Raw genomic sequence first — 25,696 nt, forward strand, 5'->3', positions numbered from 1 at the left:
GCTAACATGTTGTTTCTAGAAGCTTCAGCTGATCCTGTGAAGCCGACTGTGGTGGGAGAAGACTGTGGGCTTAGAGATTCCTGTGCTAACAGCAGGGAGATGTGCGCATACAGGCGGAAAACCATACAGTGATCATAGTGTGTGTGTTTGTGTGTTCATCTGCACAACCTTTGATCTTCTGATGAACTGCTAATTTGGTATCAAGGCCAGTCCGTAAGCAACACTGAGTATGTGTGTGTGTGTTAACGTGTTTCCATCTTTTCCCTTGATTTGTTTATCCTGTTGTACCCCCTGAGAGTCATGTTCTATAACACATTTAGCATATGTATAGCTCATGATAACTAATTCATTAAATTCTTAAAGGGACAGTTCACCCAATATGAAAATTCTGTCATCATTTACTCACTCTCATGTTGTTCCAAAACTGTATGCATTTCTTTACTCTGTTTTGGACCCCATTGACTGTCATTGTATGGACAAAAATGGTTAAAACATTCTTTGTTTTTTTTCATTCCACTGGATAAAGACATATGACATGAATGTGTGTGAAGGTTGAAAGAACTTTCATTTTTAGTGTGGTTTTTTTTGAGTATCAAATCATGAGAATATGCAAAAGTATGCAATTTGGAGCAGTTTCTGATATTTATACAGCCTAAAAGCACAATCAAATTCTGATAGCTTGTAATGTAAATCAATGAGATCTTTACAACAGTAGCTTTCAGCTTTATAACAGTTACTTTCAGCAGAGCCAGTGATATAAGAAGAACACAAAATGTGCCAGGAAGCTGAAATAAAGAATAATGGAAATCATAATTTAAGCTGAGTAAACTACAAGTTGTGAGTTTATACCTGGTGCATTGTTGAAAACATTAAAGCAGCATAGAGGAGCATCTCGGTATATGAAAGAATGAAACCCATCTCTCAAGGCATTGATTTGGTACATTTGAGCATGCACTATTGCTGAAAACACATAATTACCCATTAGCACTAATGTGCTCCAGTCTTATATCCACTAAGTGAAAGAATCTGATAAAGATGGAGTATTAGTGTCTACCTCAAGTGTATTTGGCTTCTTTTACTGCTGTTTTGAGATATACAAGCGATTAATACACATTTCCTTAATGCTTTATTATGGACTCCGGTAGTTTTGTACTAGGATAGTGCCTCATGCATTTAGGAATCTTCTGGACAACCTGTATAAACTGAGATTATACTGAGATATTGTGTAAAATAGATGTCACATACTTGAATGATTGTTGATTCAGTGAAGGTCATAGATGAGCAAATTTGCATCTTTTCCTGAGCACAACCCTATCATCCCTCCATAGCCATACCTTTATCCTCCTCTTCCACTCAGTGTCAGTGTCAACATGTAAATCATACGGAAATAAGTCTGAAAATTAAGCTGGAAATATGTGCATGAGACAGCCCCTTCTCCCCCCACACAGCCCTTGCTCGAGTTTCCCCTCCCTTCCTGTCCAATTATGTTTAAAACGCGGTGGAGAGCAAGAACAGGCGCACCTGACAGATGTTGACCATTTTTAAACCCTGCTCGCTCTCACAAGTTCAAGAGACTCTCTAATTCACTTTGCAGTCGGGACATAACGGAGCAACGCCACTATTAATAATCAGTAATAATAATAATAAATTCTGTTGTTAAACTGTTTTTCTCTATCTATCTATCTATCTATCTATCTATCTATTATATATATAGGCCTATATATATATATAAGCCTACATATAATTGATCTATGTTGGATCATATTTTTTTCCACCTGGACTGCTGGATGAAAAAGACACAACCAGCACAAAAAAAGGGAGTATTTTCCAAAGTCTAATTTATGTTTTCATTTTATTTGGAACGGAGTCACACCTTTTTTTCGATGGACACTTACAGTTAGTCCTTCATTTATTGATTTAAATGGTCAGTATCTGGAGACCATTGTTAAACCTGTTGTGTAACCCTACAAATACCGCATAATTGACTAATGGCAACGCCTTTTCCACTTTCTCTGATGGGTATGATGATTAACACATTAAGTCCGCGATATTTATTTTTCTCCTCAGTTCACAATTAATAGAGATATTCTGAGCAACTCTTCTGTGAAATCTGAGCGATGCGCCTGTAACTCCCTCAACGCCTCCCTTCAATACCATGCACCTTTTCACGTTTGAACGGGGTTTCTGAAGAACCTCACAACATTTTCCAAGTTGCTCAGTGATCCTTTGAGTTTCCATAACTACTGTATAAATTATCTAGGAAAACTCGCACATATAAATGTGTGATTAAACTGTAAAATCAGTACAAAGAAAAGGGAACTTGTTGGGGGTTTCGTATGTTTGCGTCCAGTAGACGGCGATCACAGTCTGTAAATTAATGTAGAGAACAATGTGACTATATTTTGCCTTTTTATCTGCACCTTTTGTTGACCAAATTAATGACAGTCAAGTCAAAACAAGCGCAGTGCACGTTTTAGTACGTGTAATGCTTATAAAATGCCACTTACTGAGCTTTTGGAGCACAGACCAACACACGAGGATTTTAGAGCTATGAAGCTCAGATCAGGGTAGAGGCATCTTGCAGTTCACTAAGCTTATAGTGTGATTTCCAGTATATATATATATAATATATAGGTATGATGATTAACACATTAAGTCCGCGATATTTATTTTTCTCCTCAGTTCACAATTAATAGAGATATTCTGAGCAACTCTTCTGTGAAATCTGAGCGATGCGCCTGTAACTCCCTCAACGCCTCCCTTCAATACCATGCACCTTTTCACGTTTGAACGGGGTTTCTGAAGAACCTCACAACATTTTCCAAGTTGCTCAGTGATCCTTTGAGTTTCCATAACTACTGTATAAATTATCTAGGAAAACTCGCACATATAAATGTGTGATTAAACTGTAAAATCAGTACAAAGAAAAGGGAACTTGTTGGGGGTTTCGTATGTTTGCGTCCAGTAGACGGCGATCACAGTCTGTAAATTAATGTAGAGAACAATGTGACTATATTTTGCCTTTTTATCTGCACCTTTTGTTGACCAAATTAATGACAGTCAAGTCAAAACAAGCGCAGTGCACGTTTTAGTACGTGTAATGCTTATAAAATGGGCTTCATAAATGTGGGCGATCTTGTCACCTTGTTTTCCAGTGATGTAGAATTTAATAGAGGATTATTTTTTTTCATTATTTATAGTTATTGTTTAATTAATTGGGATGAATGTAGACTTCATACTTGTTGTGATATTGCAGGGGTGGCGAACTCCGGTCCTGGAGAGCCGCAGCCCTGCAGAGTTCAGCTCCAACCCTAATTAAAACTCACCTGCCTGTAGCTTCCTAACCCTTCAGACCTTGATTAGCTTGTTCAGGTGTGTTTGATTAGGGTTGAAGCAAAACTCTGCAGGGCTGCGGCTCTCCAGGACCGACGTTCGCCACCCCTGTGATATTGCATTAAGTCAACGTTTCAGATACCAATGAAAAAAGCGCTAGGAAATGACTCCAGTGTTGGAAAAGAATATGGCAGGTTACACAAATTACCGTTTTTTTTTTTTGTTTTTTTTTTGCACACTAGCAATTTTAGCTGTTCAAATTTTAGCAAAGTGGCACTTGATGACAAAAGGACAAAAGGGCACACATGGTACACGCACTGGGTGTGAGGCACCTGTTTCTTAGCAACCGTCACAACAGGAAAACACCTGTGGCATCCATTTATTCTAAGGGACTTGTGGTAAATACTGGAAAACTGTGATAAATACTGGAAAAGATAGCCTACCGAGAAACTGTGTGTGAGGACAAATTTATAGGCCTATATATAAAATATTCTATAAGACGTCTGTTTGCTGAGACATTTATCTCTTTCCTATTTGGGACTTTTTAATGGATAAAAACGTTTACGTATTGTTATGGTTAAAATGCCTGAAACAGTTTATCAATATAATTGTTGTGGCTTACTTAACGCGATTTTTTTCTGATAGAAAACCATATATGCTACTTGACAATAAAAATCATTGCTTGTTTAAAGTTCAGGCTCCGGCGTTTCAAAAGGGGCAAAAACATGTGGGGGGGAAAATCACTGATTTATTGTATATTCCAGCGAAAATGATAATTTGGAAATCATTTACCCCAAATAACATTTGTCAGCAGTGGTTTGTAATGTTTACCTTCCGCGCGCCGCAGAAAGAGCCTTCAGCTGCGCCTGTGGCGAGCGCGCTGCGTCACCTGACCGCGAGCCATATGCAAAATTTCCCCGTCCTCAAACGCCATTGGCTCTCTCTCACTCATTTATTCCCTGTCAACGCGCATCACATGGCCGCTCTCCCACTAACTTTTCAAGCCCACCGCCGAAAGTAGCTCAAAGACAATTCTGCACTGGATGTGAAAATCACCCCGAGAGCAAGTTAGAATAAAACAAAGGGAGACGAGCAGCCGCAAAGTTACTCTCTGTCCTCTGTCTGGATTGTACCGATCCTGTTCCAGTGGCCTCTTTTGTTATTAAGAGGTTCTGCACGTGTGTGCCTGCCAGGGAACGGGGACGCGTGAATGTTTCTGTGTGTGAGCTGAGTTAGTTAAAGCCAGGTGAATGTATAGCATGATGATGGAAACGGACTTGCATTCCCCGGGACCCCAGACTAACACAAACACGGGCCACACGGGATCCAACGGCGGCAGCAAAGTTAACCAAGACCGCGTCAAGAGACCCATGAACGCGTTTATGGTATGGTCTCGGGGTCAGCGCAGAAAAATGGCTCAGGAGAACCCAAAGATGCACAACTCGGAGATCAGCAAGCGCCTCGGAGCGGAGTGGAAAGTCATGTCCGAGGCGGAAAAGCGACCCTTCATTGACGAGGCGAAAAGACTGCGCGCCATGCACATGAAGGAGCATCCGGATTACAAGTACCGACCCCGGAGGAAGACCAAGACGCTGCTCAAGAAGGACAAGTACTCTTTGGCGGGTGGCCTGCTCGCCGGATCCGGTGGCGGAGGCGGCGTGGGTCTGGGAATGGGTGCGGTGGGGGTCGGTCAGAGGTTGGAGAGTCCGGTGGGTCACGGCGGCGGTACCGCGGCGAGTTACGCGCACATGAACGGCTGGACCAACGGCGCGTACTCGGCCGCGGCTGCAGCCGCGATGATGCAGGAGGCTCAGCTCGCCTACAGCCAGCACCCAGGCACCGGAGCGCATCACCACCACGGCCACCACCACCATCCACACAATCCCCAACCTATGCACCGCTACGAAATGACGGCTCTCCAGTACAGCCCCATCTCAAACTCTCAGAGCTACATGAGCGCCTCGCCGTCAGGCTATGGGGGAATATCCTACGCGCAACACCAAAACTCCAGCGTGGCTTCATCTGGGGCCATCGGCACGCTGGGCTCGCTGGTGAAATCGGAGCCGAGCGTAAGTCCTCCCGTTACAGCTCACTCTCGAGCCCCTTGTCCCGGAGACTTGCGAGAGATGATAAGCATGTATTTACCGGCGGCGGAGGCAGGGGACCCGTCAGTTCAGAGCAGACTTCACGCTGTACCGCAGCACTATCAAAGTTCCGCGACGAGCGTAAACGGAACCGTTCCACTGACACACATATGAACAGATTTCGTACTCAGACTCAACCAAATATTTACCTCTTTTAGAGCATAACTACCTTTTTGTACAGAATGTCTGTTCTTGTAAATTTTGAAGGTGATATTATTTAAATATAATACATAAACTGAAGGGATGCTGTCTGAATAATTTGTCCGAAATTACACAATATGCGTGAGCTTTACACATTTGCGAGGGATTAATTCTTCTTTTGCGTGTGTTTGTGTGTGTGTGAGAGAAAGAGAGAGAGAGAACGCGAGTGAGACTGTGTTTAAGACATGAAAAAGAGTGGGTGCTTCAGTGTAAAATATAGTCAAATTACAACGTTTTTAAAGTTTTCCAAGATTTTTTCTCGATCCCACTTTGATTTGTCAATACGTGAGTTACTGTATTTGATCTATTCCTTATTCGTTTGTTGTATTTTTCCTTGTACATTGTGAATATATTACAGAGAAAGATTGATACACATTTGTAAATATAATTCGGATTTGCCAGGATAAAAGGAAAAAGTTTTTGTGTTGATGTGAAAAGAATAAATTTCACTGCTTTTGCTCTGATTCTGGAAAGTTAGTTTGCTGTGTTGTTTTGCTTTTTATCCCATGGGACTCGCGATTAAGCAGGTGGAGTTAATGTTCCAATGTGAAAAACGTTTATATGTCGGTATAAACAACGAAACCGGGCATAGTTGCAGTCTATTTGATCAAATTTAACCTTTTTTTATTTAAATATATTGGGACAGAGCAGTGTGCAAGAACAAATTTTTAAATAGGAAACATTTTGAGCAGATGATTATTTAAATGTTATAGGTGTAAATATAAATACGTATTTTAGCATGTAGCCAGTCAGAAATCAAATATAAAAATATGACCAATATAGAAACTAGAATATCTATGTCAGATCTGCTGAAAATCCTATCAGTTGAGTTTAAAAGAAAACTGAAATTTTATAAGACACTTTACGGATATATTGTTATTATTGTTGTTATTATCATTATTATAAATCGTTTTTATTTTCAAAGAATTTCCCATTATTACATTGCAATAACATTTACCTTAGCAAATTATTTCGATTAGACATTTAACGTTTTTAAAGAAATGAAGGAACATTTACAGTAATCGGGTAGAAAGAAGGGTAGAAAGCCTAATGTATAAAATATTTTATTTGAGTGATGGTCTCTTTAAATGAGTTTTAGGCACTTAAGAGCTCTCCACTCAGGCTTGAAGCTCGTGGTTGTGTCTGTCTAAATGAAACTAGGCTACTTCAGATCGCTGGATAATTACTATTTATTTGGTGCCACTATTTTTGTTAATCCTGATCATCTGATTTAATCGCGGTAAAGTTTACAAAGCTATTTTACAGTAATGAAACCTTCTGTATTTTTCTTAATTTAGGAAGCCTTCCGTGACGTTGTTGCTGTGTCTTGCATATGATGGAGGTCAAAGTTCAAGACCTCTCAAAATAAAGAGTGTCCAATGAAAAACGACGAACAGCAAATAGAGAGCGAACTACATTATTCATTGTCCAATGGACCAACCCCTGTTTTTTCCCGTGAGCCCCGGATTGTGCAGACATATGCTTTAAATTCGCTCCACTTCAATTAAATCAGCCTGGGTAACCCGCGAGCCACTCATGACTATATTTACCGGACATGTAATAATTGCGTTCTAAACCCATGAATGGAATTAAAAATGTTAGTTTAATTTTTTTTTACTAAGATTGACAACCTACTTTTCTTATAATTGAATCACTGGTGGGCCGTCAAGCAAATGTTGCTCGTATCCTCCGTGGGGTGTCAGTGGGATTAAGATGAATGCAGAGTGCGTGGCAGAGAGTGTTTTGTGTCAGGGAGAGAGGAGGATTAAACAACCCTAAAAACTGAACCCCCGGGTCAGCGACAAGTCTCATTATTATTACAATGACACCCACCGGAAGAGTGACGTGACGCGGGAGCTTTCTCGCAACAAGTAGCAGGATTCAGGGAGGACTTTGAACCTCTTTTTTGTTTCCTTTTTTTTTTTTTACTTCGCAGACGACCGTGAGAATGTCGACGAAGTTTCACATGAATGTTTTTAACAAAAACCGGTTAGTTTAAGAACAAATAACGAAACTCGCTTATTTTATTTGCCTATTTGCGCAATATTTGCTTGTTTTTAGCTGTTTAAGTTACGGTTAAGGCGACACATTACATACTTTTTATTTACATGTTCCCCTATGCAAACAATTTTTAAATAAATGCTATTTTTATACACTAAGCCATATTCTCGCATCACAAGGATAGGGCAATACACAACATTGTTGTTCATAGCAACGCGGATTTGCATTCAGAAACAAAAAGAGTGAGCCCAGCATGGGCACCCGTCCAGCAGATTTGCAAACCTCACCCTATTCACCTCCACCGTTTCCTGGCAGAAGAAAAAGAATACAACCGTAAATCTCACCAATAAATCTATAACAGCACGACAGACCTTTATCACATTTACACCACCATGTTCTAAAGTGAAATTGTCAAAATGGGCTTGTATTTTGTCATTTGTAAAACCGGCGATCCTTTGCACTCACTGTCCTAAATGTTGCTAATTAGCATCGGGTTTATCATACCCCTGCATATTTTCTTGCCTCCTCAGAAAAAAAGGCTGGTTGCCGTTCTGCTACGGAAGATTACGGAGACAGATTGCAGAGGACGAATGTGCGGCGCCAGATTAGCGGGGAATAGTAAAAGCAACTGGGCCAATAAATTCCTTGCGCGTGCCTTATCGTGCAATTACACGTTGACATGTTTAACAATCTCGCGTTTTTTTTCCCTAATCCACAATCCCTCCAAGAGGCACGAGACGTTATGCGCTACAGTCGTTTCAGACGTGGTTAAATGCTTACTGAATAAAACCTGAAAACTGTGCTAACACGTTCCACAAAATATTAGATTTTAGGTCACAGTTTTCTTTTCAACATTCTTCTGTAACGTTTAGATAACCAGAAATAAAAATGTATTATTTTTCGTCTGCTTTATCACAACATCTCCGTGTTTGTCACAGCAATGGGCTGTTTACTCTATGTGAATAGTTGCAATTGCTGCTTTTTAAGATAAAATCTTTCCTTACGCCGTACTAAATGTGTCCATAAATTCTTCGTGCATGTGCATTCATAGATCATTTGGAAGTTCCCTCAAAAATATACAACATGAGATTGTCATGATCTAAACCTGACATCGGGGAGAAAGATGATGATGACATTTAACACACTCTCACTCAAATTTCCTTTGTTGTGTAATATAGGCCTATCCCAGTTTAGCCTATTAAGCCGGTCTACATACTTTCGTTTGTCATATAGCCTATGGGTTTGTAAAAGCTGTTTTAACCAACTCGTACAGTGTAAATTGGCTTTGCAGTATGTAGCTAATGACTGAAAAATGAGCTAAATGCATTATTTATTAAATGTGTCTTTGTTTCTGACAAATTGAACGCAAGGAGAAGGATCCCTTTAAGTACGTAATGGGTTTACGAGTGGTCCGAGGCTCCGGTTAATTTACGAACGCATTTACGTTCTACGATGCTCGTATAGGAAACGTGCAGTAGAGATTAAGTGGGCTACTACGTCTGACTAAAATTCTGCTCAGCGCATTTGGGAAGCCCAGCCATTGGTAGTTAGCGAGTTCTCTCTTTCTCTTTTCCCGCATGCACACACTCTTACTTTCCCCTGTTACCAGTGTCCGCCTGTGCGGGGGCCTGCGGCAAAGTGATTGTGAGAGACTCTGTTGGAATTTGGCAGCGTGGCGGCTTTGGAACGGCGCCCCACGCTGACTGTCATTCAGCGGGCCTGCGCGACTCACTGTGCCGTTGGGAAGTGTCGCTCATCCGTGCACTCACTGGCCTTACAAAGCTGATTACAAGCATCAGCGAATTCCTGAAGGCAATGAGAGGCGATGCAGGTGCACGAGAGGGTAAATTCCTGGTTGGAACATTCGCGGATGAAGCTGAAAGTTGTGAACACCCAAAACAGCCTCACCCAATAAGACTTTGATATGTAGTCCATCTGAGGCGCTTAAGTACTAAATATTTACCATTTCTGAATTGAACTTCTTTCTCTCTCTCTCTTATTGGGAGACTTATAATAAATAGACTACTGGAGAAAGAGCATTGTAGCATTGAATTTGACAGTCTTTGAGCTGCTTTGTTAACGTTATATGAAATTAGGAATATTCAGTTCAACTTCGGTTTGAAAATTATTTGAATACACATCCGAATTAAAATAAGTTTAAAGGTAATTATTTTTTTAGGAATAGATTTCCTGAGATTGTTGATGATAAAAATCTCATTCAAAGGCTGGAAATCTTGAAATAAAAATAAGTTTTGTTTTAGAAATAAATAATAGTCCTATTTGAAAAACTTTTGGTTATTCGTGACTCAAAAATATTTGACCTTGAAAAATATGTTTGGAAAGTTTGAGAAAGATAACATTTGTAGAACATGTTTAAGTGTTTTATAACTAGATTTAATAAATATATATTTTTTATTATCTCAGACATTTTTAGCTCAAAATATGGATTTTTTAAAACCGCAAGCCAAGGTCTAAATAGCCTCACGTCTTTAGTAGGCTAATTATTTTGCATCTACCCTACACTGTAAAAAAAATTCCGTAAAATTTACGGTAAAAAACCGGCAGCTGTGGTTGCCGGAATTTACCGTAAAAAATACGGTAGCAACGTTTTAGGTTTTACAGGTTTAACTTAAATTTACAGTTAAATACCGTAATTTCATTAACTGATATAATGTTAATATACCAACCTACTGAAGTACTGAAATCTGTTTTGTACCTTTGTAATACACTGATAACCACCAAATGCAGGAGGTGATGAGAAAGTCACATGATGAAACAAAGCCCATTAAAAGCAGCTTTTAAATAATAACATATATAGAAGGTGCACAGTGCCATTCACACAAACACCATCATGGTAACACACATGAAACTGAAATAATGCAAAAAACATTCATTTAACAACATTAGGTGTAACACACAACCCTAATATACAAAACTGATAAGAAAAAACTAAGAAGAAACATAGTTATTTCAACAAAAAAACATCAAATTTGAAATGTAACGCAGGGAATTCTGGGAATGTCAATTTGCGGTTATTCACTGTAAATTATACGTTTTTTTTCACTTCCAAAAACGGTATACTACCGTAAAATTTATGTCCAATACATGTAATGTTCAATACAGTTTTTCACCGTATATAGTAGGGGAATTTACCGTTAACCATTTAACAGGTTTTTACTGTAGCATTTTTACAGTCTTTTACCGTTAAATCCACGGTCATTTTTTACAGTGTACTTTTGCAAGAGCTGACAGCAGTGTTGTACTGCTATCCTTAAGAATGCCACTTATGTCCACAATTATGTGCGTGTGGGTTTAAATATCGATTGATTTTAAAACGTTTTCAGAACTCAAACCGAGAGCGATCACTATATCATTGGAATCTCTCGACGTCTCCTCATCACGTTCCTCAAAGGGAGATCCGTCACCTGAGAGTTGTCACCCTACTGTCACTTGCTGATTAACGGACAAAAGAGGTCTCCCGGACGGTCTATGGCAGCCAGTCAAACAGAACGGACTATGCAAATAGCCCGGAGAAGGCGAGAAGATGGCAAACAGTGCTCTCAATTGTTCTTTGGATTTCACAGCTTTCCGCGCGCAGCTGCATCTCTGTAGTTACCCAGGATACTATTTTGCATTCGCGAGCAGAAGCCTAAAAAGTCTCAAATAAACAGGCATCTGAAACAGTTGAGCTTAAGAAAGTGGAAAGATTTAAATATACATAAATGTGAAAAGTGCAAAAGGTTAAAGTAGCACGAAACTTTACAATGTCATACCGACCAATAATCAGTAAGTGCGCGCCTGGAGCTGTCCAGGTGCTGAAATCCAACATGCTGAAAGGTGTGGCTTACAAATGTGTCAAACATCCAACAAACAATTTCTTACACCAGGTTTTACTTTACCGCATTGGTCTGCTAGGCTACTAATAAGTTTTTAGTCTAGCAGCAGAATATGATACAGAGTGACCAGAATATACATATTTCAAATGTCAACTCAAACGGTGATTTAGGACAGGAAGCCCCTGTCTCAACTCTTTCCACCTATCAGTGTCCACCTTATTTTCAACAAGAGAGCGGGCGGGGCCATTTGTAACTTGAATGTGCGCGGCTTCCGGTGTCATTCGCTTCCACTTATTTTAAATGTACTAACCCGATCTCATGAATGCGCGTTTCAATAGCACGATTTTCTGTTTCTATTTGGCGTACTATGTATACTAAGAAACGGACTCTGGCGTGCATATGATACGCAATTGGTAGGCTTAGGGGTCTGGGGTAGGTGCGTATTATATGCACGCAAAAACTGCGTATTGTATGCACGTCAAACACGTGTGTATCTTATGCACGCCAAAGTCAGTTTCGGCGTATAAATCGTGTTATAGATACACATATTCACACAAAATAGCTTACTTCCATGTTGTAAAATGGAAACCGGAAACAATAAGTATTTTATATATTTTTGTCCTGAATTCATTCATTTTTTATTTTTGTAAGGGTTAGGGCATAAAATCAAGTAATTTTGTTCACACAATATGCAATTAAAGGATGTCAGCATTTTTCTTTAGTGCTGACCAAAGGGCAACCTGAAGTTATATTTGTAAGTTTTCCATTCACCATTTTTTATTTTATTTTATTATTATTATTTAAATGCTCTCTCTCTCTCTCTCTCTCTCACACTCTATTTCTCTATCACCCTTCCACCATTTGCAATTGACTGCAATTTGCTGTTGGGTGATGCTTCCCATGAAGTGCCAGCGGGTGAGGGTACAAAAAAACAGCCAGAACATTCTGTTGCCCCGTGGGGCAGTTCATTAGCACATAATAACCTCTTAATTATGAGATGAAATCAAAGTCTTCCTCTTGTGTAGTGCTATTTGATGCTTTCTTGGTTAGGATGGAGTTTAGGGTGGCACCCCCCCCCCCCCCCCCACATGTTTCTTGAATTTTTCATGGGTTTCTACAGTATATGTAAATCCTCAGCTTGGATTTACTTAACCACATGCATGTTATTGAGAACAAGACACACACACAAACACACTGCCAATATTGTGCAAAGTGAAATGAATCTAAACTGATATGATGTAGCCTAATGGTTAAAGTTCTGCTAACTAAAGTTGTAGATTCAAACCTGCAAATTGATCCAGATTTTTGGATAAAAAAAACAGATTCATGCCAAATTAGTCATATTTAGTGAATTAACTGTTCAATACAAACTCATGGTATTAAGCATAATTTAAGGAAAATAAAAGAGGATGTGCTAGTTAAATCTAGATGCTGCTATAGTTCTTCTCGCTAATGTTTAAACAGTGAAAAATGTTCAAGACCTAACTAAAATGAACCAAGATTCATATTGTAAAACACTCTAAAAATACTGATTGAACTGATGAAATATGATGTTTTAAATGTATAAGTTGTTGTTTTCGCATCCAATTGGTAAGCATTGCTAAAACGGTTTGGGTGGGGATTAAGCAGAACTGGAGCAGATGAGGGAAGCTTGATGACTTTTCAAGACCATCGAAAAAATTAGAAAACAAAGGCAAATGGAGGAGAGAAAAAGGGAAGAGTGTTAAAAGAGTGTGCATGACCTAGGAATAATAAAAGTAAATAGCATTTATCCCTGAGGTCCATCTTCAATGTTTCCAACCTTGAGAGAAGCATCAGAAGAAAATATAAAAAATAAATAATAAACACTACTGGTCAAAAGTGTGTAATAATAAGCATTTTTTTATGGTTTTGAAAGAAGTCTCCTATTCTCTCCAAGGCTGCATTTATTTAATCAAAAATGTAGTGGAAACAGTAATATTGTGAAATATTATTACAATTTAAAAGAATAATTTTCAATTTGAATATATCTTGAAATTGAATTATTCCTGTGATGGCAAAGCTACATTTTCAGCAGCAGTTAATCCAGTCTTTAGCGTCGCATTCCACCTTTGTGGAAGTCATGATAAACAAGTTTGTCATTAAAAAGTTCATAATAATACTTTTATTCAGCAAGGACACAATAAATTGAATAAAAGACACAGTAAATGCATGTATAATGCTACAAAATATTTCTATTTCAAATAAATGCTGTTCTTTTGAACTTTGTGTTCATCAAAGAATGTCACCCTTTCTACAAAAAATATGAAGTAGTAAAAAAATTTTTCAACAGTGATGATAAAAGAACCATTGTTAATATTTGAGCACCAATAATAAGTGATAACAATTGAGCACCAAATCAGCATATTAGGATGATTTCTGAAGAATCATATGACACTGAAGACTGGATGTAAATATTTCACAATATTACTGTATTACTTCATTACTGTAAATGCACCCACCCTTGAAAAGCTTAAGAGATGTCTTTTCAAAAACATTAAAAATCATAGTTATTCCAAACTTTTCACCGTTAGTGTATATGCACACAATACATTTACAATGTAAATAATGTTCTACATGCATGGCACTGACTTTGCAATCATGAAGCTTTAAAGGGATGTTCAGGTCTCACACACACACACACACACATACACATACAAGTGACAGTTTATCCCTGATCTGGGGTCAAGTCTCAATCTGGAAGCTCTTTGATTCTTTAAACCCCAAACCTGGGGTCTTGTTTCAGACTAGTGGAACCATATCTGTGCTGCTTGACACAATGAACTTGACAGACAACCAGATTTACCTACCGAGGGTCTGGTTAGGGTTACTCTGCTCTTATTATGCTGTCTGAAAGAGAACAGGTAATGGAGTCTGAGGCGAGGTGGAGGACCGCAGACTGCGCCCTTTATTCAGCTCTTTCTCTAAACTCAGGTAATTGTGGCGGCTCTATTTCAGACGTTGTTTACCCCTTCAGAAATAATCATCTGATCAGTCTGCCCTCACCTGGGGCAGAAAGAGCACTGAGCTGGCACAACCCAACTCAATTCCTATCATTGTCACTGCTCCACTGACTGTTTCACCACACCAGAACTACTGCAATACTAATATACGTCCATACACTAGCAGTCACCTGCCTCAGTATAATGGCAAGCTTACGCCTCAATACAATGACTGACATCTCTAAAATTTGCAACAATCGGCAATTTGCCAAAGACTAAGTGCTATTACAGTATGTTTTATCTGATCAGGGGGCCGAGAGAGAGAGGGAGGGAGGGATGAGGAAAGCAAAAGAAAACCCTCTTCTAGCCCGTGGGGATAGCAGACCTCTTGTATTCTTGATCAGTATGCCTCTATTTGACTGTAACTATTTCCAGACCTCCTGCCTGCTTGGTTTGCCTATAGTGCAGGCCGAGCCACAATAGCGTCCCGCCGCGCTGCTCCGGCTGCCTCCATGCTTTCAGGCAGAGCAGAGCCTCGCTGCCGTGGTGATTCATTATTCCGTTGCCCCCAGTGACCGGGAGCAGGCCAAGCCCCCTCCTGCCAAACAGGCCACTAAGTGGCAAGAGACGAAATGAGTGACATTTCCTAAAAGTTCTGACCTTTGTTTTCCCATTGAGTCAACTGCCATGTTGGAGAAAAAGTAATGCACTCTGAAAGTAGTGTGCGCACACACGTTTTAAAGCCGTTTGTTTTGCTACTGTTTGTTTTAGTATTTATTTAAGTTTTTGTATTTATATTTAAGTTAGTGAAGGCATGAATCTAATAAAACAAAATTCAAAAAAGTAGGCTAATGTCATAAAATGAAAGAAAAAAAGAAATAAATTTTTTCTTTTAAAAAATTAAGTATTTTTAAAGGGGTCATATGATGCTGCTAAAAAGAACATTATTTTGTGTATTTGGTGTGACTGTAGCTATGTGACATGTTTTATAAGACCCACCTATGGGATTTTATTAGCTTACAGAACTAACATAACTTGATGAATTTATGAGAGATCATGACTAATCCACTTTCAGAAATGGCGTGTTTTAAATGCAGATTTTGACGCGTGCTTTTGTTCTCAGAAGTCACGCGGTATTGACCCACCCTGCGTGCGCGAGAGTCCACATTTGTCGCACGTTATAAATGGCGTTCATCTCGCGCTCACCGCACCGCCGCGCTGCGTGCGTCTCGAATCTAAATCACGGTCGCCACTTTAAGCCGCTGAATCCAGACCTCGATAATAACATCCTGACTGCCCACCGGAGCCCCAGAAATCAAGCTTGCTACTACGGACGCTAGCGCTGTAACGGCTGCTCGGCGAGACCTGTCGGTCACACAGAGCCGCGCACCCGCTGCGCTCGGACCAGCGCTAATTGGTTGACTAATTGAACGCTGCGTGCGCCTGCCCTCCGTTCTCGGTAATCAACATGTGTTTCAGGCGGTGGAAGATTTCTCAAACTTCGGCTATTATTTTTTATGGCCATTTCATATTCTTGACTTTTAATGTTCAGACACTAATAGGCTATTCATATTCATCTTATTTAAATATCTATACAGTTGAAAAGACTTTTACAGCCTGTTGGTTGTTCTCTACTTGTTTATTAATTTACTGGTCAGCTCTAATGCATCAAAATATACCTTATCACCTACAGCAAATCCATGCAGAACAGCATTTTTTACTGTCTTCAGTCTATCAGCCAGATTTTCTCAGAAACCCTCTATTATGAAAGTTAAATGTTCCTAAAATGTTAAACTCCTGTTGATTTCTTAGAAAATTCTGCATGTTTTAAAGATAATGTTCTTCACAGACCCCCTGGAGAAGTTGAAGGGAGCCTCTGGTTAAAAACTCTGGATCCAGACAGAAACATTAAGCCTATGATTTTCTTTAGAAGAGCTGATATGTTCTTTTTATTCTTTTTTTTTGTCACACACTGTGTTTACACAGCAGCATCACAAATGAGATCATATTAATATCTTTATTGTTTCCTCTATACAGCAATTAGAATACAGTGCAAATTGACAGTTTAGCTTTCACCATCTGACTTTTAGTGATCCCACATTTCTAAACGTTCAGAAGAGATCTCAAGTGCACAGACACACACACACACATAGAGATAGAGAGAGAGAGAGAGAGCTTTTCTTAAGTGATGTAAGTATAAAAAAAAATCAGACAAAATTCATGTCTAGATTAATTATAACTGTAAACTTTATTAAGCTATGTGAGCTATGAAAGTGCAACCTCAGAATAACACAATTTAGAGACCCAAACACACAGTCTCTGTCTCTCTTCACTCCTCACCTGTCTCTATCTTTCTCTTTCAGCTCTTTCTTTCTCTTCTTCTTGGCTTCCCTTATTCTCTCTTCTGTGGTTTGGCATCTCTCCATAGAAGAGGATTCAGGAAGTTTGGCTGGCTGCGAAACCATTTCATATGAAGCAGTATTTGTCTTTGTGTGAGAGACAGTCACAGTCACCTTCATCTCCACACAAAATCCTCTGTCTACAGCCGACCCTGACCTCTCTGTCACCCGTGTGATTCACCAGGTGCTGTATACTGCATGAGTGGAGGAATCTAACCACTGCACTCAAATGTGAAGATGGATGTTGTAGTTGCAGTAATATCAGTATTGCTATGGTTAGACATGTTTACCATCTTCACAATGTAACAAGTCCTGTACTGTTTGTGATAAGAAAATGAATGGCATTGACTTAAGGAGAAATGTGTTTTAAATCATGTGACACTGAAAAAAAATCAGGAATAAATTAATTTTTAAAATATATTCAAATAGAAACAGCTCTTTTAATTTGTAATAATATTCCACAATATTACTGTGTTTTATTTTTAAAGTTACTTTAAGAACACTGATGCAATCAAGTTGAGTGTATCTTTTTAATGGATCTTACAATCCACAAGGTCCTTTGAAAAGCGCTGTTGAGAGAAAAGTATTGCTGTATTGATGTTACGAGAGGAAATTGCTTTTGGTTGCTGAAAGAATCGACATACAGTTCTCCATCATTCAAAAACGAAATAAATAAAAAACAAAACATTCTCAGCCTACTGTACTTCCTGTCTATTCCTTGACACCATGCTTCAGTTCATGAAGCAGAAGAAGGACTCTGAAGAACTTAGTGGATGTTAATCATGATTACTATATACACTGATTGATTTTCTATGCACTGTCATCACAAACACTCAAATCAACATCATCTCATATCAGGATTTCTGTCTGTTTAAAATTTTTAATATCTGAAAAGTCCTTTTATTAGGTGTGAATGTCCATTAGTCTAATAAAGAAAGCAGGCTTAAAATTTCACTACACTGATTTTTCAGGTTTTAGACATTGATGGTTTTTTTTTCTTTAGTTGCTAGCAGTCAGGTACACTGAGGGAGGCTAATTACCTCCATAACAATAGTAAATAACTAAATGGACTCATAATGACGTACATTCAAAGTAAAGACAATGACCTGAACCTCATTATCCAATCTAACCATATACTGTAGAGTTAGATGAGAGATACCACAATTCAACCATCTGCCCAATCAGATCAGAGCAATCAGCTTCCTAAACCACTCGCTCATTCGGCTGAGGCTCATTTCTTACCTTTTAACCTCTCCTTGCTCCCCAGGCTTGGCTTTTAGTATGACAGACAAAGTGTGTAGGGAGTATCTAATGGAATGGACCCAGCGGGGTGCAGGCTGCTTTTGGGACTGAGCCGGGGCCTAATGTCAGGTGAACAGGAATATGCAGTATGGTAGAGAGTGAGCGACCCAGGGTACTCTACTCTTAGCGAGGAAAAAACATCTGGAGGAGACAAAAAAAAAAAAGTGCTACGATGCCAATTTCTTAGCAACTTCTTTCTCTGTCTTACTGCTTATCTTCCTTTTTTACTCTACCATCTTCATTCCTTCCATCTGCTCTCTCTCGCTCTCTATGTATCATTCAAATGTTTGGGGTCAGTAAGATTTCTTAATGTTTTTGAAAATAGTCTCTTATGCTCACCAAGGCTGCATGTATTTGATCAAAATGTAGTAAAAACTGTTATTAATGTAGTAATATTGTCAAATATTATTACAGTTTAAATTAACTTATTTTAATATATTTTAAAATGTAATTTATTCCTGTGAAGTAAAGCTGAATTTTCAGCATCATTACTCCAGTCTTCAGTGTCACACGATCCTTCAGAAATCATTCTAATATGATTTGCTGCATAATGCTTGATAATGCTGCATAAAACAGTTGTACTGCATAATTTTTTTGTCTATCTATCTATCTATCTATCTATCTATCTATTTTTGATGAATATTTAGTTCCAAAATAAATAACAAATATCTATACTGTCACTTTTGATCAATTTAATGTCATTGCTGAATAAAAGTATTAATTTATTTTCAATTTATGAAATTATCTATTTTGAATACTGTAAATTAAAATTTGATTATCATTTAAAATGAAGCATTTTTTCAAGCATTTTTAAGCAATCAAGTGTAGTTCAGCACTGTACATATTAAAGCCTACTTTCATTATACACTTTTTATTCTTTCAGATTATTGTTTTCAGAACTGTCTGATCTTCCAGTTTGAAAATGAAGCTGAACATTGAATTCAAGTATTCTAAAGCAATGTTTTTTTCCACATTAAGTCTTTTTGTAGACTATCATAGTGCATAGCTGTTACCTGAGAAGTGCTAAATGAACTATTCCTCTTTTCGATTTTTATTCTCAGCATGACTAAAATGATAACAGTCTAAAACTAGGAGGATGGGACCAGCCGTTCTCATTTTGTTAACAAAATGTACTTAATGGCTACTGTGGAATCATATTTCAATAGCTGAAGTGATTGGCCTGATATTAGAAACCATTTTATTACATGAATGTTTATAGTAGTGATGTTAATTTGTAATTCAGAAAGCTCCCTGATAATACTCTGTAATCTGTAATGCAGTAACAGTGCCCCCTTTTGAGTGGAGAGGCCCTTGATCTGTAACCTTAAAATAGACCATGAATCTGTGGGTGAGTGTGTGTGTGCTCCTATAGTTTCTGTAAGGTTTTTGTTATGAATATCAACCAGTGAGGAATGCTTGAACCAGCTCACTTTTCTTTCACTGTATAAGCTGCTACATTCAAAATCGTTACAAAATGGAGTGGGTTACATTTAGAAAAGCAAATGTTGATAATATTATTTGAAGTGAAATAAAAGTCTTTATTTACAGATCGTATCTGTTGTACAGTAAAGTGCACATTAAAAGCTACTTTGCTACTTGCAAATGATTGTGTTTGGCAAACCAGCTGAGCAGACAGCGACTCCACATCGACAGGTGATACTAACCGTTGGCACTAACAAATAAAAACATCACATATACCTGGGATGTGTGACATGTCACTAGCCAAAGCATCCCAGAATTCCTCGGATTTTGGGAGCCTGCCAAAAGATGTCAATCATCTGTAAACCAATCCAACATGAGAGTAGGAGGGTTCCAGGGATCATGTTCTGGTTGGTTTAGGATCTATGGATCTGCACAGCACCAAGTGGCCTTCAGCGATTACTGAAGTCAAACATCAACCATCTCACGTTAACCTGCCTCTGATGAAACCGATAAAACCTTTCAGGAAGGCAATAACGAGAAAATGCAACCAAGAGAGCCACTGTTTAATACAATTCCACCTGTGTTGACAGGTTTGACAAATTTAAAGTGCTGGATTGTCTTTATGAAGTCTCACAATGTGTATTTGTTTTTATAAACCCTCAAACTCACTTGAAATGTAATGGCTTCGAACATGTCTTTGACAGACTGTAATACGCCATTAATCACAATCACCGGTTTCAATTATGACAGCAATGGAAATGTTCTGTCTGCAGGTGACCTGATTGAAGTCTCTCGAGTCGATGTGTATCTGATGTGATATGATGTACCTCAGGGAGGGTACTTGAAGAGAGAAGAGTGTCTCACAGATCAGAGATACCACTGATCCCATAATAATCCCATGATAATCCTACTGTGAGACAGCACTTATTCATCCTGTTTGTAATGTGATATGGATTAGGCCATTAGCTATCAGCATGGCCACTAGACTGACACGCCATAGGCATTAATACAAGCCAAACAGCCAGGACTTGAGCCATTGACACAAAACTGAGTTCAGTCAAATCACATTTCTCAACGTAAGTCACTGTTAACACGCCTCTCTAAAAACATTCTCTAAATGTTAATACAGATTAGATTAACAAAAGTACTCAAACTGGTGATCAACATAGAGGTGAGATCAAATATTGCTGATTACTATATATAAAGTACCATTTTATAGTTTGAAAGTCTTTTATGTTCACCAAGGCTGCATTTATTTGATCAGCAATTCAGTAAAAACAGTAATATTGCGAAATATTTTTACAATTGAAAACAAATGGTTTTCTATTTTAAAGGGATCATATGACGTTGCTAAAAAGAACATTATTTTGTGATATAATACGTTTTGAAATGTAATTTATTCCTGTGATGGCAAAGCAGAATTTTAAGCGTCATTGCTGAAGTTTTCAGTGTCACATGACCCTTCAGAAATCCTTCTAATGTGCTGATTTTGGTTCATCATAAATGTTATGTTAATAACAGTTGTGCTGTTTACATTTTCAAAAAGTGATAAAATTTTGAGATGCATTGAATGGAAAGTTCAAAAGAAGCATTATTTTGTAACATAAGTGGTTTTACTGTCTCTTTCGATCTATTTAATGCAGACTTGCTGATTTCTGTAAAAACTTGATGTTCATTTCTTGCTGATCTTGCTGATCCTGAGCTTTTGAACGGTAGTGTAAATAATAAAATTTAACCACAGTGAAGGAGCCATACACATAAATTCTTAAATTATTACTTTTTTCACTTAAAATGCAATTATCTATTGACACAACTGTCAATAAATCATAACAATTTCATAATAATTTGAATTAAAATATAATTTAATCATTTCTACCAGTGGGTGATAATCTCAAAATGGCCAAATAATGTCTGATTAATCAGCCTGGCCAACATATCAGTCCATCTTTATTACTGATTCTGTAAATGATATTTTTCTTGTATGTACTGACGCATTGTCCATGAATCTACACAATCCGGATATCCCTAAACAGGTTTGTGTGTGCATATCAGTGACTCCCTGCAGTAAAAGCCTTTAATTTGACCTGTATTGTTCCTTTAATTCACTATACCTTCACACTAGCGTGAGCCTCCCTTTCTTCCTGTCTGTCACACAGCCAAAGGGCAACTTTCATCCCGGATCCGGTGACTGAGTAAAGCTTCGTCATGTATGATCTCTGCAGCAGAGGAACCCATGAGATGATCCTGCACACACAAACACGCACATTTAAACTCAATAACATACGATTCATATGTTTTCCCCCTGCACATACAGAGAAAATGAGAAAATTTTTGGAAAAAAAAAAAACCATGGTGCAATCACAATATAATGCAAGGACACTGGTTTCCACAGAAATCGTCCCATGTTTCTGGAAATACATTCTTCTGCTCACCTTTAAACACCTGACCCACAGCTGTATTCACTGGACTGATACAAAAGACTCCCTCAGGTTCTTCAGAATAGTTCTTATTATGTGATACAGTGAGACCAAAGAGACCTCAGCGAGAAAAGGAGAGTTTGTATTCTAATAACTTTGCCCTGTGGTGATCTCTGGCAGCACAGCTCAAATACATAAATTCTACATATTGTTGATGAATTGAGTTTGTCTTTAAAGAGCAAACCTGGTCGATAGTGGTCATTCGCACCATGGTCTGAATGGCGCTCAAGGTTACGTTCCCGCTCCAAATGAGAACAAGAAGTTGATAGGGTCAATGCGCACACACATTTCTTTATGTATGTGGTGTGAGATATGTGTGTGTCGCTGTGAGACTATACTTTTCACCTAAAGAGGCACCTCAGCCTTGTGCAATCTTCGCTCTTTTGATTTGAGAGCAAGATATTCTCAAACAAAGAACTGTCACCCCTTTTCTCTATTAGAAACTTGCAGTGAAAACAAGTCTTTGACTGAGAAGACATCCTTCAAACAAAAAACAAACAGCAGAATTTGCAAGGTTAACAGACCTGGAGAGGAAAAGAGCTGCTTCTGACCGAAAGCACAATTTACTTGGATTGTGCTCATGGCTGTCTCTTTTCCTGAAAGGAGTGCATGCACCGGTTTGCTTTCAAGGCGATGACACTAACAATAAGCTCTGGGACTGTAAACAAAAACTGGACGTACCAAAAGGGTCACTTACCAATTGGACGTACCAATTTTCCCAGTAAACGGGAATATGTTCCTCTATTTCGCAAGTCAGCACACACACACACACACACACACACACACACACACACACAGCATCAGACAGTCATGTGGGATGTTCAAGGAGCTCTGAGTGCTATCCTGTTTACACTTTCTCAGATGGGACCCCGAGCACCTGGTACTTAAAATTGCTAATCATGCACAATTACCCATCTAAGCTCCCCACTCCGAAAGTGGCCTCTCACACTCTCTGGAAGTGTGGGGTAAAGGGGAAGAATGTTAGTCATCTTTTGATTAGCGTTCTGTGCCAGGAGCACCTCTCACCGCAGTTTTGTCTCGCGGAGCAGCCACCGTGAAGTCATCGACAAAAGAGAGACGAGCATCTGCTAGAGGTTGTCCGATGTTGCCAAGACCACCAGGCCAGGTGCAGATTTTACTGAGAGAGCTCGTTCCAGGGGAAAGAAGCACGTGGCGGCACCCTTGCAGGGCAAACATCCCGACGCCGTCACCTGTTCTTTGTGCGTCACCAGCTGAGCGTGCAGGATCCACAGCTGCCTCCAACCCAAATCCCCTTCTTGTGTTTGTTTTGCTTCCAAAACGAGTCACCTGTTTTAAGTTGGTCACCTCAGGGCCTGTTTGTAATGGAAACCATTATTTGAACAGAAAACATATAAGCAAACATCACTTATGCTCATCATATTGCAGTTAATAAAATCAGTAAATATATTTTAATGGGGGGAATAGTAAATAAATAAAGTCTAATTATTTGATGGGTTTCAAAGGATTTTTGCAGTAATTTTCAGGGAGCACTTGTCTCATTGTTAGCAGTTAACTAACATTATATACATAATTTGGGATAAGTAATGACACTACTTATATTTTATCTTTTTTTTTTTTTTATCTCAGCATCTATTTTACATCTGAGTTTTATGGTTATGCTTTTATGAATATATACAGTGCTGGGTAGTAACTGATTACATGTAATCTGGATCAAAAAAAGTAATTGTAATTGGATTATATAACATTTTAAAATGCTCACAATCAGATTACAGTTACTTTTTATGAATTACATGATTAAATTTTATTCATAAAATGGCAGTAAATTATTAATAAATTATTCCAAAAATCCTATTGTGTGTCATTCAATTTAGCTTACTATATTTACATGTAAATGATTTTGCAATCCATGCTTCTGAATATGGAGAAAAAAAAGCAATGGTGTGTTTAAAACAAGTTAGGTAGGCCTACAAAAAAAAAGTAATCTAAAATTAATCTAAAAAGTAGTCAGAATACATTGTTTTAAATGAATAACCTACATCACGTCACTAACTACAATTTTCATAATGTAATCTGTATTTATATATATATTTATAATATTTTATTTATTTATTTGTAATATTGATGTACCATATATAGCATCTATTTTGCACATTTGTGGTTATGCTTTTATGAATTAATTTATTTTCAAAGAAATGTGTGTACACTCATGTTGCACAAAAAATATTTAAAAGAAATCTTTACACACATACACACACAGAGAGAGAGAGAGAGAGAGAGAGAGAGAGAGTGCATACTTGTAATCCTTGCAGTCATACTTGTAGTCTCCCGCATATTAATAGTGGCTCCCTGACGCCCGCAAATTAGATACAATATCCCGGAAATCGTGGAGGCAAGGGAGAGTATGAGCAAGAGGAAAGAGCGCCACTTAAGCGAGAGAGAGACACATGTAGTGATATATAATCATAACCGTAGCCAGCTATGAGATCACCATATGAGTGTCTGCATGCATGTATAATTCAGTTTAGACAGTTTGCAAGAATGTTTAGCGTCCGTGGTATGAAAACGATCGCTGCGAGACGCTGGCGGAGTGAACGTCGAATCTTGAGGGCGTGGGCGCAGCCGTGTTGACAGATCCAGCGATTATAGGCATTTTTGGACTTGTCTTTTCCACTTAATTTGACACTTTAGAAAGTTAATAGAGTGGGGAGTTGCAATTTAGAGTCAGCGATATCCTTATCTTATTTGCAAAATATTTATTATAAATAAATAATTTTGGTTTATTTTTTATTTCTCGGTTTTTATTTATTTTAATAGCAATATCTGGCAAAGCTGCATCGCCGGCACTTAAACTGACAGTTATCAAAAGAGCCCATTGACATGTTATTGCTGACAGGATAGCACATTCGGTAAGGGAAACGCAAAAAAATATAATGATATTATCTATTAGAAACGTTATCAACGTTATCAAAAACAGTAGCATTTAACACTAGTACACAGATCTGTAGAACAAGTAGGTTACAGAATGAAATGAAATACGCAAACCCTAGCCATGAAGAAGTCTATACTATTCTATTCAGTAGTCGTTACATTTTCACAAAGTCATGCTAAAAACATCCATAAGAGCACTAGACAAAGTTATCATAGAGCAATGATTATTAATGAAAACTATAACAGTAATATGGATTGTTGCATGAATAATAAACAACTGATAAAATGATCCACCCCTAATCTATAGTAAATATTAACAATGCAATAACAGTTTACAGTGTTCATCCTTTCCAAACGGAAAACATCTTTCACAAACATCTACATCTCTGTCTCACCTCACTAATTTTCAAACCCTGGCTGCTACGGCTATGATAGTAAGTTCTGAATTGCAACAGAATGAGCATCCTCTGATGATTGGTATCATATGTGCTATGTAGACCAAACAGTTATCTCTTATTGTATGCAAAATTAATAAAGTCATTGGCACAGACTGCTATGACTTTGAGCCATCCAGTAAAACACTTAAATCTGCAAAGCAAGGCACATCACAGAACAAGGAAAGTTTGTAAATGAACTGCATGCATAAAAGTTGCATTGCCATTTATTTTAGCCACTTGAGACAGAAAACATAATACTAAAGTAATGAATGTA

At 38.3% G+C, this 25,696-nt stretch overlaps 1 protein-coding gene across 1 annotated transcript; it reads left to right on the forward strand.

Annotated features, from left to right (window-relative positions):
* The first annotated feature begins 4,258 nt into the window (after positions 1 to 4,258).
* On the forward strand, positions 4,259 to 5,842 carry LOC107746263 (transcription factor Sox-1b-like). Its single transcript, XM_016560394.1, has one exon. It carries the CDS (start codon positions 4,584 to 4,586, stop codon positions 5,589 to 5,591), a length of 1,008 nt encoding a protein of 335 aa, XP_016415880.1. The 5' UTR covers positions 4,259 to 4,583; the 3' UTR covers positions 5,592 to 5,842.
* The last annotated feature ends 19,854 nt before the right edge of the window (positions 5,843 to 25,696 follow it).

Source organism: Sinocyclocheilus rhinocerous, unplaced genomic scaffold (genome assembly GCF_001515625.1).
Source record: "Sinocyclocheilus rhinocerous isolate Xijiao unplaced genomic scaffold, SAMN03320098_v1.1 scaffold798, whole genome shotgun sequence".
NCBI classification, from domain to species: domain Eukaryota; kingdom Metazoa; phylum Chordata; class Actinopteri; order Cypriniformes; family Cyprinidae; genus Sinocyclocheilus; species Sinocyclocheilus rhinocerous.